A 17,459-nucleotide genomic window follows, 5' to 3' on the forward strand; every position below is an offset into this window, starting at 1 on the left:
AAGGCATAGTTGATGACATATCTATATCTTAATATGCGTAAATTAAAATATATCTATTTATACATACCCATAATTGGTCATCCTTAATTGCAAGCCTCCAGAAGTTCAGAAAACTGTGTTTATAGTTGCTTCACCCCACTTAGTGTGAGTATTTTTCTGTTTGTTACGGACTGGATTATAGGAATATCCCCCAGACTCTGCTGGGTGTTATAGAATCTGTGGTGTATTATCTTTCTATAAATCTGAAAAACTCTGAAATTCTCAAGGCACTTCCCCGATACCACAGGTTTTAGCTATTAGCAGGAGTGTATTCTATTTTTGAGCTTCTACATTTCAAAAGTAAAGACATTCTTTGTTGTGCTTTAATAATCTTTCCATAATATTTTCCATACAAATACAAGGGAACTATTCATCTGCCCTATGACCCAGCAACTCTACTCATAGGTGTTTATCCAAGATAAATGAAAACTTATATTTGCAAGGAAGCCTTATATGAGAATTTTCAGAGTGGTTCTGTTCACATATCCAAAAAGTAGAAACAATCAAATGTCTGTAGCAGAAGAATAGATAAATAACATACTACTCAGCCATTAAAACAGATGAACTACAGCGACATGCAGCAATATGGATGAGTCTGACAGCTGTCATACTGACGGAAAGAAATTGAACACAAAATATTATATATGCCTTCATTATCCGAAAATCTAGTCTAGGCAAGTTAAATCAGATGGATGGTTAGGGCTTGAGGTACAAGGAGACTTTCTGGGTTTGTGGAGATGTCCTGTGTCTTCAATGGAGTACTATTTAGCCATAAAAAAGAATAAGATCCTGTCATTTGCAACAACATGGATGAAACTGGAGGTCATTATGTTAAGTGAAATAAGTCAGGCACAGAAAGAATCTTCACATGTTCTCACTTTTTTGTGGGAGCTAAAAAAATTAAGACAATTGAACTTACGGAGATAGAGTGTGGAGTGATGGTTCCAGAGGCTGGGAAGAGTGGTTGGGAGGGCACAGTGGCAATGGTTGACGGGTACAATAATATAGTTAGAATGAGTAAGATCTAGTGTTCAATAGCACAACAGGGTGACTACAGTCAACAATAATTTATCGTACATTTAAGAATAATTGGATTGTTTATAATACAAAGAAAGGATAAATGCTTGAGTTGATGGGTACTCCATTTACCCTGATGTGATTAATATGCATTATATGCCTGTATCAAAATATCACATGTACTTTATATATACATACACCTACTGTGTGCCCACAAAAACTTAAAAAAAAAAAAAAGAAATATCATGACTGGATATTGCACTTAAGATCTTGGGAGTCCACTGCATGTGAATTTTGCTTCCATTTTTTTAAATGATTCTTGAATATAGGGCAAATACTTAGGAAATCAGAAGCTATGAGATTGCGGATAATCACTGGAGTTCAGTATTACAAAATATGATTTTAATGACCCATTTTACAAATGTAAAAGTTAGTGTTCTGTCTCTGTAGAGTTGCTTATTCCCGATCAAGGTTCTGCAGGATACTTTGTGAACTATCTGGAGTTGACATGTACAACTTCAGGATGCCCTGTTTGATCAGTTGTAATTTTTGAGAAAAAAAGAGGTCAGAAAAACTGGTCTGAAGACTGGCTCATAGAAGCTCTAGAGCCTCTAGACTGTAGAAGAAACTTAGTTTTCTCATCTGAACTTATATTTGAAAAAGAGGTGACATATACCTTCAACAGTGTTTAGGCAGGTACGTACTACCAAATCTCATTGTCAAAACCAGGACAGTAACATTGAAATAACCACTTCGATGTGAAAGTAATTCTATAATTAACCCTGTTGTCTCTTCTTTTTTTTTCTTTTCTTTTTTTTTTTTTTTTTGAGACAGTCTCGCCCTGTTGTCTAGGCTGGAGTGCAATGGCGCGATGTCGACTCACTGCAACCTCCGCCTTCCAAGTTCAAGCGATTCTCTTTCCTCAGCCTCCTAAGTAGCTGGGATTACAGGCACCTGCCACCACGCCCAGCTACTTTTTGTATTTTTAGTAGAGATAGAGTTTCACCATGTTGGCCAGGCTGGTCTCGAACTCCTAATCTTCATGATCTGCCCACCTCAGCCTCCCAAAGTGTTGGGATTACAGGCGTGAGCCACCACACCTGGCCAGTGAACCCTGTTGTCTCTTAAGACACACAAGATCATGCCCTGTGAATACAGAGTGGAGGGGAGTGGTCAGGACATGAGGGTGAAGCCCATCCTGGACTGAGACCACCTAGAATCAAATTCCAGCTCTGCCAACTAAATCCTGTGCATTTCTGGGAGGCATTAGTGTACCCTGCCAAAATGTGGCTGTGATCTGGTGTAACATACCATCACCTCCAGCAACACCATATGGCAGACTACACCAGGATCTCCTCCTATGCCACTCTTGTTTTTATTCTCTTAGGGTGATCTCTCCTGTTTTCATTATCATGCACCCTGCACATTACACAAGTGTGCACACACAGTGGTGATCACACACATTTCTTCCATCTTTTTTCTCTGTGGTTTTCTCCCTTGTTTGACACTCCATTGCCAAATAATGAATAGCTATTTTGCTATCCAAAAGGAGCAGTTCAGTGCCAACATGTTTTCAAGCACCTGTCCTTCTGCAGGAAACTCGTCTTTCGTCTTTATTTCCTCTTTGTTGGAAGTAAATTTGCCCTCTTATTTGCTGACATTTTCAAACTTGTACCACTTCTTTCTCGCTATGGTAGATGACTGGAGGTAAACCTACTGCTCTTCTTTTTCTTTTTTTATGTAGAGTATAATTTATAATACTTTTGGTATTCCATTTTTATATATAAATTTAAATTTGAAACTTTTGATAAGTTTTAATTTTCAAATGACTAGTTTTTAGCAAATAAGTTGAAGAAGTTTTATTATAATGGATTTGATTCTTCTTTTCCAATAGTAGCTTACTTATTTCGTTTTTAACAAATAATTTCTGTGTCTTTCAAAGATCATACTTACTTTTTGTTCATCTTTGTACAAGTTGATAGGAGTCAAATTCTACAGGCATGCCAGTATCCACTCCCTGTAATCTTCTGCAAAGTAGGTTTTTAAAAAGTTGGTAGTAGCACATCAAAACATTGTCTTTATGTTTCACTCATATTTTTCTTTAATTCTTGTGATTTACTAAAAGCTCACTGAACAGTTCTGTTTACTATATATTATAGTATACCGTTCACCATTGTAATGCCAAAAACAGAATTTTGTGTGTCATTACAGCTATAATAGAAAGGAGCACTGAGAAGCCTGTGTCCTGGTCGTCCTTCCCCTTTTATGAATCAGAGAGGAACAAAACTATGTCAGAAAATTGTTGCATTGTGTTACTTTCATTGTAAATATCACAAAGTCATGTAAAGTTACTGGGATTCGATGATACATAAAAGTGGGGGGCAGTTAGTTCTATCTCTACACAGACTTTGATAGATGGACCCTCATCTACTGCTTGCTTTGACTGTGGCTAAAGTTTATGTTGGACTGAGACATTTGGGATTTGGAAATAAAGTTAAAGACTTCTCATACCAGTCACTTATAAGTTCTAGTAAATAACTTGGGGGTGGCCGTAGGAACATGGGGTTAGGCAGTGGTAACAAAGAAATAAGCCCTATTCTCATGGAGCTTACTTTGGGAGTGGTGATACTCAACAGACTGTAATTTGAAGTAGAAGCAATTAACTTTGTCGATAGGTTCTTGGAGATACAACTTTAAACAAAATGAGTAGTATATTGCAGCCTCTTTTTTCATCAATGTTATAATGAAACCATGTTGAAAGCAATGGCATTATTTGAGGACCTGCTGTCTGTCGTTTCACTTAAAGTTAGTTTTAAAGAATGTATTGACCACGTTAAGTGAGGATCTACTGTAATCTAGGGATGGCCCCTGGAGAAGGAAGGTAGCATTTAGGTTGAAGTTTGTGGGGATGGGGATAGGTAGGATTTGGAAAGAGAGAGGGGCAGAGAGTGCACAGGGGAGCACTTAGGATGGAGGAAGTGGGAATATGCACAGAGATGAATGGTGGAGAGCAATCTGGTTTGACTTAAGATGTTACTTACATACGTGTGTAAAGTAGTAGGTTAATGGGCTTAACTTGAGGATATTTTGGGACCAGATTATAGGCAACTAAAGTTTTTTATATTTTTAGATAGTAAGAAACCATGAAAGTGTTTTGAGACAGAATGTTGAGAAACATGATGAAAATTGTGATTTGGGCAATTAATCTGGCCTTTGTGTAGAGATTGATTGGAGAACAGACACCATTAGCAACATGTTTTAGTAGTTTGGGTGCTATGCCAAAAACGACTGGAACAGTAAATGGAAAGAGTGGGACGAATTCAAGGTAAATGGGGTGGCCAAACATTTTGATGATTAGAGACTATCCTGATTTAGGTTTGAAGCATGGTTATTATTAGTGCCCATTTTTGCTTTTAAAAGTTTTCTGCTTTGGACAATAAATCATATGGTGACCCTAAAGATAGATTGCTGTAGCATTGATAGCACTTGCTAATTAGATTGAAAGGAGACAGGGATGGTGGTGTAAGAGAGCAGAATATACGGTTTTTTAGAAGTTATTATTTCACTGAGTTTTCATTTTTTGAAGAATTAAGCATAAAATTTCCTTACCTAAATTCTATAATCAAATCTTGTATGTTTAAAATTATTTGTGTGCGCATGTGCGCGCGCATGTATGTGTGTGTTTAACGAACACATTTGAGTTTTGGAATATTCAGCAAAATGATGGTTGCTGGCTGGGTGCAGTGGCTCACACTTGTAAACTTAGCACTTTGGGAGGCTGAAGCAGGAGGATCACTTGAAGCCAGGAGTTTGAGACCAGCCTGGGCTACAAAACGAGACCTTGTCTCTACAAAAAATAAAAAAAATTAGCCAGGCATGGTGGCGCGTGCCTCTAGTCGCAGCTACTTCGGAGGCTGAGGTAGGAGGATGGCTCGAACCTAGGAATTCAAGGTGGCTGTGAGCTAGGATCATGCCACAGCACTCCAGCCTGGGTAACAGAGCAAGACCCTGTATCTAAAAACAATAAAATTAATTAAAGTAATTTTAAAATGATAGATGCTGAAGAGAATATGTTATATTTAGTCTTATCTCACATTTTCATTCATTTCTATTTAAAAGTAAAGCTTTTTAGGGGAACTTTAATCGGTGTAACTGACAAAAAATTTACAAATACAATATGCTGTATATCAACATGCCTTTACTGAGAAAAGAGAAAGCAGGCTCCATTATGTTAGCACCTTTTGGTTCCTGATCTTTTTTTCCCCTTATTAAAACAGGTGACTGTAGTCACATGATACTTACTTTAAGGCTTGTGTGTAGATATAGCTATTATATTTGTGGACAGTCTCAAATGCTTTCATCTCATGTGTTTTCCATGTATAGGCAGAAGGAGAAGACAGCCTGAAGAAGATGCAGCTGATGGAGCTTGCGATTCTGAATGGCACCTACAGAGATGCCAACATTAAATCACGTAAGAATGAGCTCTGAGGCCCAGGGTTACTGCTGTCTGCGTTGTTTTGTCTACAGACTTTTTTCCTTTTGGCAACACAATAATAGTTCATACAAAGTGAACAGTTGAAATAATTCTGTCACTTGATATGGGACTGACAGTCCTATTTTTAATGCTTTCATGAATTGAGGACACTCTTGATTTTATTTTATGTCAGCATGTTGAAGTTTTAGGTTGATAAACTTACATTATTTTAACAAAATCACAATCTCTAAATTCAAGCGTTTAAGAAATTTTCTGTTTGGTTAACTACAGATGTAGGGCTTGCAGCTTATCTTGTTAAATTTATGCAAAAGACAACATATTGAAAGCTTATTTTGAAAAAGTGAATTTGAAGTGTATCTGACTGAAATGACCCTCTGTTGAGTTCTGTCCTTTCACTTTGCTTGCATGTTTTCCCTCCAGTATTTTTCCTTGTTGATTTCATATGTGAGTTCACAGAGATCAGTGGGTGATAACTCTTTTTCTGTCCTATTTTTGTTTTTATGCGTATCTATGCATGTTTTTATAAGCCGTAAGAGGATAGCTTTTTTATGTTTAAAATGAAATAATGTGAAATTTATATTTTGAAACAATTTAAGATTCATACATGTCATTTATATGAACATACCATGTTTAAATTACTGATTATTTAAAACACATAGAATTTTAAAGTTCTAGCCAGATTTACAAGATGTAGGCAACCTAGTGGGTTTAGAAGTAGTTACTTTACAAATTGTTGACATTAATTTACTCATGAAAATGTGAGTATATCATTAATAGGAATTTAGAAGTAGGGCTTTTTAAGATTTTCCTCAAGATGCACGAAATGTACATATATACCTAGTGGTTACTTGACTAAATGCAATAAAAATTATTCTTTCTTTACTTTGAAACTAAAGCTGTACTTTAGAAATATACCAAAACTGAGTTTCTGTGGACTCCGGTTACAAATTATTTTTTAACATCTGTTAATGCAAGTGTTTCATTGTGCTTCTGCATGTACTTTAGTCTTATGAAATCTTAGATATATCAAATGTATGAACTAAATATAACCTATTTAATGGTGTCATTCATTTTTTTACAATGGCTTTTTAATTTTTGCACATTCTTAATCACATTGGGAAAGGGAAAGCTGTTTGCATTTGATTGGTGTGCTTTTGCATTTTTGTGTGATCAGCGCATGTACTAATGATTTCCTTTTATTTTTCTTCTTTCCTGCTTTTCCTTTCTTTTTCCTACTCCCTTCTCATTTTTCCATATTTTATACTGCTGTCTCTATACTTCTTTCTAAATTTCTTTGCTTACTGTAGCAGCCCTTGCCTTTTCTCTTGCAGCAACAGCCCAGGCTGCTCCAAGGATCATTACTGGGCCTGCGCCGGTTCTCCCACCAGCTGCCCTGCGTACTCCTACGCCAGCTGGCCCTACCATAATGCCTTTGATCAGACAAATACAGACCGCTGTCATGCCAAACGGAACTCCTCACCCAACTGCTGCAATAGTTCCTCCAGGGCCCGAAGCTGGTTTAATCTATACACCCTATGAGTACCCCTACACATTGGCACCAGCTACATCAATCCTTGAGTATCCTATTGAACCTAGTGGTGTATTAGGTAAGTTCTTCTCCCCATGGGGTTAACAACATTCTCTTTATAAATATTTTTGCTCCCTCAGATTTTGAAATGATTTTATCAGTTTTAGAGAGGCAAGACAAGTTTGCATTAGGGAAGACCAAAAACTAAATTTTGTTTTATTTCAGCCTCTCATAAGGGTTCCCCTTTGAAATAATTGCACCTTAAATTTATTCAGATCCACTTTGGTAACTGAGGTTCAGTTTGGCTGGGTAAATCTGTTGTGTATATTTCAACAAATACTTTTACATTTGACATTACTGAGGTCATTCTGAGTTTTAGGTCCCACCCCATTGGCCTGTCACCTCCATCAGCTCCACTTCTCAAACTTTATTTGAGATTTATTTTATCTCACAGGTTTGTGTAATTGTTGGAAAATTTTTAAACTTCTAAGTGAAAGTAGTCTGAGCTCTTTATAAAATTCATATTATTGTGTGTGTTTTGTAATATTTGTGATCACTTAAAATATCAGATAAATACAGTCATGCATCGCTTAACAACGGGGATACAGTCTAAGAATTGCCTTGTCTGGCAGTTTCATCATTTGGTGTACATCATAGAGTGTACTTACACAGACATAGATGATATCGTTTACTACACACCTAGGCTGTGTGGTATAGCCATTATAATCTTATGGGACCACCATAGTATAAGTGGTCCGTTGTTGACCAAAATGTTGTTATGCAGGCATGACTGTAGTTGTATTCTTAAGATTTTTCAGTTCTTGTGTTTTGGAGTCCTAGTCATATTAAACATGAGAGATACTCTTAATTTCAGTAGTACAGTGTGGAATAGTTAAATAAATAGCAAATCACTGAATTCAGAATCTCACTTAAGGCAGAAATTAAAATCATAATATAAACGCTTGGTTTTACATGAACAAAAAGTGGTGTGCTCGAAAAAGACATTACTGATGCCTTTTTTTTATAGAGTGGATTGAAATGCCAGTCATGCCTGATATTTCAGCCCATTGACTTGCTGGATGAAGGACTAGAATACAGCAGCTGTTATAACACGACCAGTCAATGTGGAACAAACTGTTTCTGTGCAACCCCTTTGTTTTACCAGACAAAATTTGAATACTTTTTTTCCTGAATTGTATATGACCTTGGTGCTGCATGCATGCTGTTGACTTTTAGGACTTTGATCTTTTAAGGTTTTTTTTCCCCAGCATTAATATTGATTTATAAGGATTTGAAAATCTTTAATGAACTGGAGAACACTAAGATTTAAACTCGAAAATTCGTTGTTCAAGTAAAGAAAGCCATGATGCTCTGTATGTTATCTGTGTGTGTGCATGCACTCAGGTGCCCTTTGTTTCATGAACAAATACATTTCATTGTACATGTTTTCTGTTTAAGTCATTGTATAAAGTAATTGCAGGTCAGAATTATACCACAGAACTGTTTATGAGAGGCTTGTGTCTGTTGCACATTTCTTGAAGCATTTTTAAAATAACATGTAACCTGTAACCTTGTTGTTTAAGTTTTCTTTTCTATTAATACTCTGTCCTGTGGTCCCGTGCATGCTCCTTTTCCCAGAACTCCTCTCTGCTGCACCCACAGCATCTGTTCCCGAGGAGTTATGACTCTTGACTTCCTGCAGGGCTGGGGCTCTTAGCCACCAGCTGCTGTTCCAGCACTTTCAGTGCAAGATCTCCCTGATTTTGCCACGTGGAATTGTACTTGTATATGATTACCTTATCTAAAATGAATAAGGGGTGATGGACCAGTTTACTGCTTAGAAATAGCAAGAGGCACTGCAGTAAAAGTTGTTTCTCATTGTAAAGCTTCATGTCTTTTGTTTGTTGGAAAATTTTTACTTATAGAAACTTAATTATTAGACTGGTAAAATAAAGACCAAAATATGCAGATTTCTAATTGGCATTCATAAGGTGAATAATAATAAGTGCCCAATGAAAAAATCTATTATGGTTAATTTCATTTCTTGCTTTGCCACCTAAGCAGTAAAACATGATATTGACCACTTGGAGAACTCAGAAAATTATTTTAAATTTCTAAGTTATAATAAATTTGCACACAGATAACATGCATGCTATTTATGTCACATCTCACATTAAATTATTTTAAAATAAGCAGTGCCCTTCAAAACAGATGCAGACATGTGTGTTGGTAGTAGTGAGGAGATTGGTATTAGCATCAAGTCTTCATTGATGACTAATTTTTAATTCCCTTCCTTTTATCTTTAGGTATGGCTTTCCCAACGAAAGGCTAAGAATTCAAGAACGGTCTTAACTGAACCCTCATCAGATCTGAATTTAACAAATGCTTAGTCTCAGCAGCCTCCGGGGGAAAAAAGCTTAGCCTAGCAGTCAGTGACTTACTTGCACTTTTTGCACATAGATATAAAGTAAAATTATGTTATTAATTTGGTTTAGTCTGTAATATTACACAGTAATGGTAATTTATAAAGGAGTGTATAGTAGTATACTGACTGCTAAGTGTACTATACTGTTTGCTTTACTAATCACCTAATTCATTGCAGTTCATACTTATTGACTCAGAGTTTAAAACCACAATCTGTAGGCTTTAAGAATTGCTTTTAAACCTTTTTAAGTGATAAACTCTTGAAGTGGTCTTAAGGTTAGCAAATAATTGTCAGTATTAAACATGGCGTTATTTAAGTAGTCCTGCTGCAAGAAAGGCACTTCAGTGAATATGTGACTAGTAAAGCTTAAATATGTTTGGATCTAATAGAGCTCATGAAATACTGTAACTTGGGGATTGTAAATGAATGGATACAATAGGTTAAGGCCCAAGATGTTTGAAATGAATGCAATATTAATAGATGCATATATACATGACATATTGTGGTTAATTTTAAAACTACTGTGCCTTAACGTGTTTCTTAAACTTTTGTAGTAAATGAACATTTGAAATCCATTTTGATAAACCTGCTGTTAATGTTTTTTTCCCCCCTTGTGAATGTTTTCTAACTTTGTCTTGGTAATTGCAATTTAACTAGGTGCGGTGGCTACTAAAGTTCGAAGGCACGATATGCGTGTCCATCCTTACCAAAGGATTGTGACCGCAGACCGAGGTTAGTTTAGTTCTGCAGTTCTTGTCTATAAGAAATGCGTTGGGTGTCCATAAAATTTGCAACACCACACCTGATGGAAAAATGTAATTGCTTACCTGCACACAGTTTTTTTTTCCTTTTCTAAATTTGTTTGTGATCATTGACAGATTTAAGGGTTGGGTTTTTTGTTTTGGTTTGGTTTTTTCTCCCTTCATATTTTAACTTATTAAATCTTCTATTATTATGTACTATGATTTATTCCTACTAAAACATAAATTAGTCAATTTGGGGAGCTATTAAATTTTGATGTTGCCTCAGTTATTTTCATTAATAACTTTTGCTAAAATTTACCTTTTAAAAGTTCTGAAATTTGGGGTTGGTATTGCAAAATGAATTGAACGGATGGTGCTTTAATGAGAGAAGTAAAGGAATATATGCCTCCTGTGTACTTTTGGAGAAAACTGAAGATTTAGTTTCCATTTTTCTTTATAATAAAATATTTGAGCCACTGTATAAACATGAGGGTGCACATGTCAAGTACTTAGCTAAAATCAACAAAGTGAGGACTGTGAAGATAACTTTCATGTAGTTGGATTTTTTTATATAAATTAGAGCGTCAATTCCCTTTTATTCTTACATTCTCTTGCCAAAATGGATCCTTTGATTTTTGTCATTTGCTGCTAAAATATATTATCTGAAGGTAAACTGTCTCTTGAAGTTCTGTGGTGGTATGAGATCCAGCTGTGTGAATATAATTTTTGACTAACCTGTGACTGGAAAATAAGTCTTCATTTTTCTCCTTTACAACTTTTATAATTTGTGTCCTGTATATGCCCTTGGACCCTTTTATAAATTATTTTTGCTTATTGAGGAATGGTATTTTCGGTTTATTGACATTGAATTGTTTTCTAAGTTTTTCCATCACAAGATAGGAATATCAAGCATGGTAGTAAAAAAGGATTTTTTACAAGTTTCTATTATGGCACATTTGTTTCCTGCAAATTAAATTGATCAAAGTTTCAAATATTAGTGGAGGAAAAAGTGCTGGATTTGTACTTCAATTGTACATCTTCTATGAATTTATGAAGGACCTACCTGCTTTATGTGATTACCTTGAGTACTGATGATAAATACTAGACACAGCTGTTGTCCACATCAGAAATAACATGCCTTTCCCAAAGACATTGTTAATATTTGTTTAGCATAATCCATAAAGAACGTCGAAGACTTTTAAACTAATGTATTCATCACTAACAGTGATTGTTCAGTGTACAAAATAGACCCCAGCTCCGTGGTCGTCTATGAGGATGATATTCCTTGTAAGTGTTCTGTATGAGCACGTCTCATAGGGATGGGGAAATTTTTTGGAAAGTCACTTGAGTTTTAAAGAAACTGGACAATTCCATGAATAATTTGAGGTTTTATTCATATTGCTAATGTCTACAATTGTTCTAAAGAGTATTTTAAAGTAGTTTTTTTCCCCCAGCTAATCTTTCCCTATATATGCCCCCTTTTAGGAGACTTCTCACCATTTTGCTTTAACACAATAATTATTGGCCTACTTAATACTCCAGTGCCTTGAGATAGTTGGACATATTTTAGGAAGATTTTATTGTATTTGGAAAATTACGACACATTCCATGCATGGATCTTTTGTAGTTACGTGTTTTGATTAGTCCTGTCACTGTTTTTATTTAAAATGCAGTGTCAGCAAACCGAAATGCTCATTTCTTTTTTAGTAACAGAGTACTCGTATACTTATCACTGTATGCACTCATTGGGTCTAAGGGAGATGTCTGAAGTCCTTCACTTAAATTATTTTATGATACTACTGTTTTCTCTATTTTTGAGGTTAAAATTATTTTAAAAAAATATTTTGAAGAGAAGTTTATTAGTATAAGCATTCATTTAATGCAAAAAAACTCAGCCCTTGGACATATAACCATGTAATTCTATATGAACATTTAGAGTACTACATGGTTGACCAATATGTAGTTCTTTACTAAAAGTAAACTCACCTCTTTATATATATTTCAAAACTGAATTTGAAGCCTATTAGAGACCAACTGACCTTTTAGTTGTAATGAACTGTATGGTCTTGCATGGTGACACACCTGTGTAGGAGGCCAAGACTTGGCAGAGGATGTAGTCTAGGTGTCCTGGTATATATAAATGGTCACTCACTTCGTTTATATATTCCACACTCAGAAAAGAAGTCAGAGTTTTTTCTGAGTAATACAAAAACCATCACTTACATAATTTGTATAAGAAACTTTAAACAGTTTTAATCAAAACTATGAGTAACATCAAAAATGCTTTAAGATTCTATATTTTGGAATACCTGTGAAGTAGTATGACTACATCATGTTAAATATTTATTTTCTTCTATGATTTTGGAGCAGCAATTTTTATTTTAAATAAAATTCCACTTTTAAGAAATTCAGGGAAGATTTGGTCACGTTGAAGATACAGTATTTTTGTAGTATTTATAAACTGTTCTAAATGATAGACTATAGAAAACATTTTTGTCATATGAAGGTAAATCAGTCCATTATTTTAGATCATTTAAACTGAACATTACACCTTCTGGGCTTTGATTTATGAAGTGGCACAGAATCTAACTTTGCACTGAATATCTTTTCATTCACATCTCCTCTGCCTTAGTCACAATGGCAACAGTACAGAAAATTCTATCAAACCTCAGAATATAGTAGAAATAATTAAGCTGTTGAATGAGTCTTAAAAATTATACTACTGTTAAGTGGACCAAGTTTGGTGAAGCAGAATGTGACAAAGGTTGATTAAGGAAGGAACAACTCAAGGACATTGGGAATGATAACTTTTCCACTTGAGAACTACTTTATGTTTTACTGTAATTTTTAAAGTTTTTTTGTCCTTTTTGTTATTTTGCAAAAGAAAATAGTATTTACAGGTGGCTTCTTTTAAAATATAAAAATATAAAGCAGGAATGTATATGAAATGTCAGATTTTATTGTATTTGCAGAGTATTAGCTTTGAAATTGAATAAAGAAAGCTGTTTGTAGTTTTAAAATGCCTTATTGGTATCAATTAGAAATTTCTTCTATTTTTTGATGTACTTAGAGCTTTTTGAGTGTAGAATTTTAAATGGCAGGATTTTACAGTGTTTACATGCAAGTGCATTTTATAAGTGTTCTATATGTGTAAAATAGTATTTTCAACTGGAAAGTGTTGGCTAGTGCAAAAGGCCTGGCCATTTTCTGGTTCCCATGATGTTGCCTACACTGCTAGACTACAGTTTAGTATTGCTTTGTATCATGAGGCCAAGAAATTCCATGTTGTTTGTAAATAGAATAATTGAAAAAGCAATAAACATTTATTGAACAAAAGAAACCTTGTTTGGCCCAGAGTTTATGTTGAACCAAATGGTTCATAGAATTTTGAATTTCTTTAGATTCATTTCTGTTAATCATCAGTTATTAATAATCACATCCATCATTAATAGTTGCTTTAATGCTTGCATCTTAGAGAATACTAATGCTTAATAGCAGTCAGATACTGATAACTGCACTGACTGTTTAAAAATTCTGTATACCAAACCTATTCATTGTTGTTTTTCAATTTCCTTCATTGACTGCTACTAACTATTAGTTGTTAGTTGTATTTTATTTCTATTTTTTCTTGTTAACCGGTTTTGTTTTGTTTTTTTTTTTTTTTTGTGGGAGTGGGCTCTTCTTCATTTGTTCAAATCATGATATGAAATTGTCATGATTTTAATTGTATTCTGTAGATGGTGTCAATCAGTTTGTCAGAATTAAACATGCTTTTTTTTTTATTAGTTGTGATTAGTTTTTCATGTTGTCATTAAGCCGTCACTAGCTGAAACTAATCTCTTCTCTATCTTTTCTTTTCTTTTTTTTGTTTTGTTTTTTTTTGTTTCTAACCACCCAGCCGCCACCGGCAACTAACCTATGACCTTCTGACCTCTGAACTCTTCACCCAATGATGACCTGACCATGCCTGCCTGCTGATCAGTTAACTGGTAATCGCCTTTGCTTGCCTGTCGTCAGTGCAGCGAGCTGAGGCACTTGTCCGTTCGTCTTACCATCTAACCAAACAAAAGACAAAGAAATTGTTGTCCTCCAACTCAGCTTTTTTTTTTTTTTTTTTTTCCTGTTTGGGTGAAAGTGGTTCTAGAACCTGCACTGAATAGTAGTAAAGCAATAAGGCCCAATTCATCCCACAGCACTGATCATCTTTTAATATCCCACCCTAAGCGAACGGTAAGAAGGCCTCTCTTAAGAAGGGGAGACAGATGGTCCTTAACTACTCAATGACAGAGGCAGTTACTGTGAGAGACTTCTAGGAATCTTTTTCTTCTCATAGCGAAGTCAAAGCTCTCTCTGAATGTACTGTGTGATGATGCATCATGCATGAACCTTCGGTCAGGGATATCATTGGTGAAGTGATTTCAAAAAGTATTCAAAATTTGATATGCTGTTTAGTCACTACAGTGCCCTCAAAGGGCAGAAGTTGCAGCCTTTTTTATATTGCCTGCCAAAATTTGAAGTATTAGAAGAAAGTGTGCCATGAGAGAAAAACTTAAGGAGTTTTGAAAAGTAATGCAAATAACAAAACTGCAACACTATTTTTAAAAAGATAAATATCTGAGTTAAAATTACTGAATCTTTATTTTACACCTAAAAAAATATGAGAACAAGGTACATGCATTATGTGTCACATTACTGGGCAAACTGTTCAAGTATTTTTTTTTTAAACCTCCCTGTATAGAAAAAAATCATTAAGGATGTAAAAGCCATGCTTGCCTATTTGCTGTATACATGTAATGAAATTGTAGATAAAGTGTAGTGCATTGAAACAAATGAACAAAAAGTAGATACTTTTACTATACAAGGGTGCTGGTGCAGAAAAAAATATATATATTTTTGGAAATGTAGCATTTTATACTTTCAAGTGTTATAAAAAAAAAGAAAAAGAACAAAGAAACCCTTTATTTCATTAAATGATTTTTTCTGGTGGTTGTCAAGAAACAAAAGACCAAAAGAGCCTTTTTGTCTTTCTTTTTTATTTTTTAAGTATTGGAATAAGTCTAAAGAAAAGAAAGTGCCTTATTTTCCTTCATGGTCATTTAGTCAAGTGTCTCATAAAGATCAGCTCCTCCCTCAGAATACAAGTTAATGCATGTTACTCAGTCGCCCAGTATGTGAAAGAAGATATGAGGGAGACAAATGAGTTGATAGTTTGAATTATATGATTTTTGCCACGTTACCTTGATGCAAATTTGCCAAATCTGATACTGTGAAAAGATTTGATAACTTTTCTAATGCCTGACTAGTAAGTTTTAAAACATCATTCTTTAAAAGAATAGTTTAATCCTTTTGGTTATTCCAATCTTCAATGTTAACCCAAAGGATTCTGAGATAAAAATTATGTGTCATCTAAACTTCAGTTTACAGACAAAAATAGAGCTTTGTTTTATTTGGAGAAGGGGGATGCATTGATTTGATTTTGTTTTTTGTTTTTAATTAATTGGATATAATAGGATACCTAGCAAATGTTTTCACAAAAGTGAATCTTTGTGATTTTCATTCTAGAAAACAATGTTTTAAATCACCCAAATTTAATCACATGTCTTTATATCATACCAGATAACTGGTGTAGTGTATCCTTTTACTGTTTCAGTAACCTCTGCCTCCCCCACCCCTTAACTTTAAAAGAATGTGAAAAACTAGCATCATAGTGCATATAAATACTCAACCACATTTCAGCTTAAGCTTCTAATTTCTCAAGAAGTTGAAACAGTTAGTTATGTAGTTGAAGCAATTTGTGTGCAAAGCCTACATCTAAACACTTGAGTGTGAATAATCATTAACTGCTCAGTACCAGACGTGGCAAATCTCAAGTGACAGTGGACTCCCCCCCCCCCCCCCAGCTTATCAACTCGTCCCCTCTTCCACACCTTCCCAGCATCACAGTCAGAGGTCAGCAGGAAGCTGAGTCATTACCTTCTTGGTGACCTCCCCCACCATCTTGTCTCACTTGGAAACCGTTGTCAGTTTATTTACTATGCAATAGACATTCATTGTTTTGTATCCAGCTAGCTTTGGTTTAATATGCCACTGCTTTGTCTTTCTGTTACACATACAGTTTTGATTTATTTACAATATATGCTGTGCCATTTTGATTTTTATATTGTTTGGTTGGTTGAATAAATTTGCGACACTCAAACACTTGAGGTGATAGTTGTTAAAAACAATACCAGTATTTGATCCAGTTTCATCTCAACTATGTTATACCTGGACATTTTAGATGTTTATCAAAGGTCTTTTATGGGGAAGAAAGTAAATATATGAAATAATAAATGTGTGACATTTATAGGGAATGTTGGCTTTGAACAAACTTTTGAAAACTTGGTTGACAAAATTTTGGATCAACTGAAAAAAGCATGACTTTTGAAATCTCTGAATGCCTTGGTTCTCAGTATTATCATTCTTTATTGAATTTATTTCTTATTAAAATATGTAGTTTTTAAGACTTTTTTTCTGACAGTATTATGTAATTTTTTAGCGTGGGTAGATGGGAGTGTCGCTTGTATGTTATCGTACAGCTGACATGTATTTTTGTCGATTCTTTATTATCTTAGTTTCATGCTATGTATGTACCATAACCAACCTATTGCCTATGAGAAACATGTAAGATAATGTATTTACAGCCATTGTTACAAGTTTATAATGTATTTTTCTATCTTGTTTTATATGTATGTTATATAACATTCAAAAAGAATTTTTTTCTTGATTGAGAAAAGGATACAAAATGCAAAATCCACAATTTTGATAACTGAAAATTGCCAATTGTTTTGCAGTACTTTATTATATTGGGTGTCTTGTCTTTTTTGGGCTTTTAGTTAGCTAATGAATGAATACATTAGACACTTTTGGGTTTTAGTTGGGATTTTACATAGCTTGCATTTTAATTCTTTGGTTCTTTGCTGTTTCTATTAACCCACAGCATTATTTTAATAAATGTTATAATACCAACCTACTAACTCTGGACTTTGTCTGTTTATTAACCTTTATATGTTTAATTAAAATAAACAAATAAAGACAAAAGAATGTAAAGTCTTGAGTTACTGGACTAACCCTGAAGAACGTGACCACAGATAACATAGCGTGACTTGTTTTTATGTTGTTTGTCAGCTGACAGTTTTGCACACTACTGTTAAAATGGCTTTGGTTATTCTGGTC

The 17,459-nt window shown here is 34.6% G+C and overlaps 1 protein-coding gene across 5 annotated transcripts in view; it reads left to right on the top strand.

Annotated features, from left to right (window-relative positions):
- The window catches only part of QKI (QKI, KH domain containing RNA binding), a 159,268-nt gene extending 142,012 nt beyond the window's left edge, over positions 1-17,256 (top strand). The window contains exons 5-8 of one of the 5 annotated variants that reach the window (XM_016956759.4): positions 5,440-5,527; positions 6,859-7,158; positions 10,162-10,236; positions 14,146-17,256. In XM_016956759.4, coding sequence (XP_016812248.1) covers positions 5,440-5,527; positions 6,859-7,158; positions 10,162-10,236; positions 14,146-14,162 — 480 coding nt within the window. In that variant the 3' untranslated portion in view covers positions 14,163-17,256. Of the gene's footprint in view, positions 1-5,439; positions 5,528-6,858; positions 7,159-8,106; positions 13,588-14,145 lie in introns of those variants that run through there. The other 4 variants (XM_016956760.4, XM_016956762.4, XM_016956761.4 and 1 more) reach the window with 4 other exon arrangements.
- The last annotated feature ends 203 nt before the right edge of the window (positions 17,257-17,459 follow it).

The sequence above is a fragment of the Pan troglodytes genome, chromosome 5 (assembly GCF_028858775.2).
Source record: "Pan troglodytes isolate AG18354 chromosome 5, NHGRI_mPanTro3-v2.0_pri, whole genome shotgun sequence".
Taxonomy (NCBI): Eukaryota; Metazoa; Chordata; class Mammalia; order Primates; family Hominidae; genus Pan; species Pan troglodytes.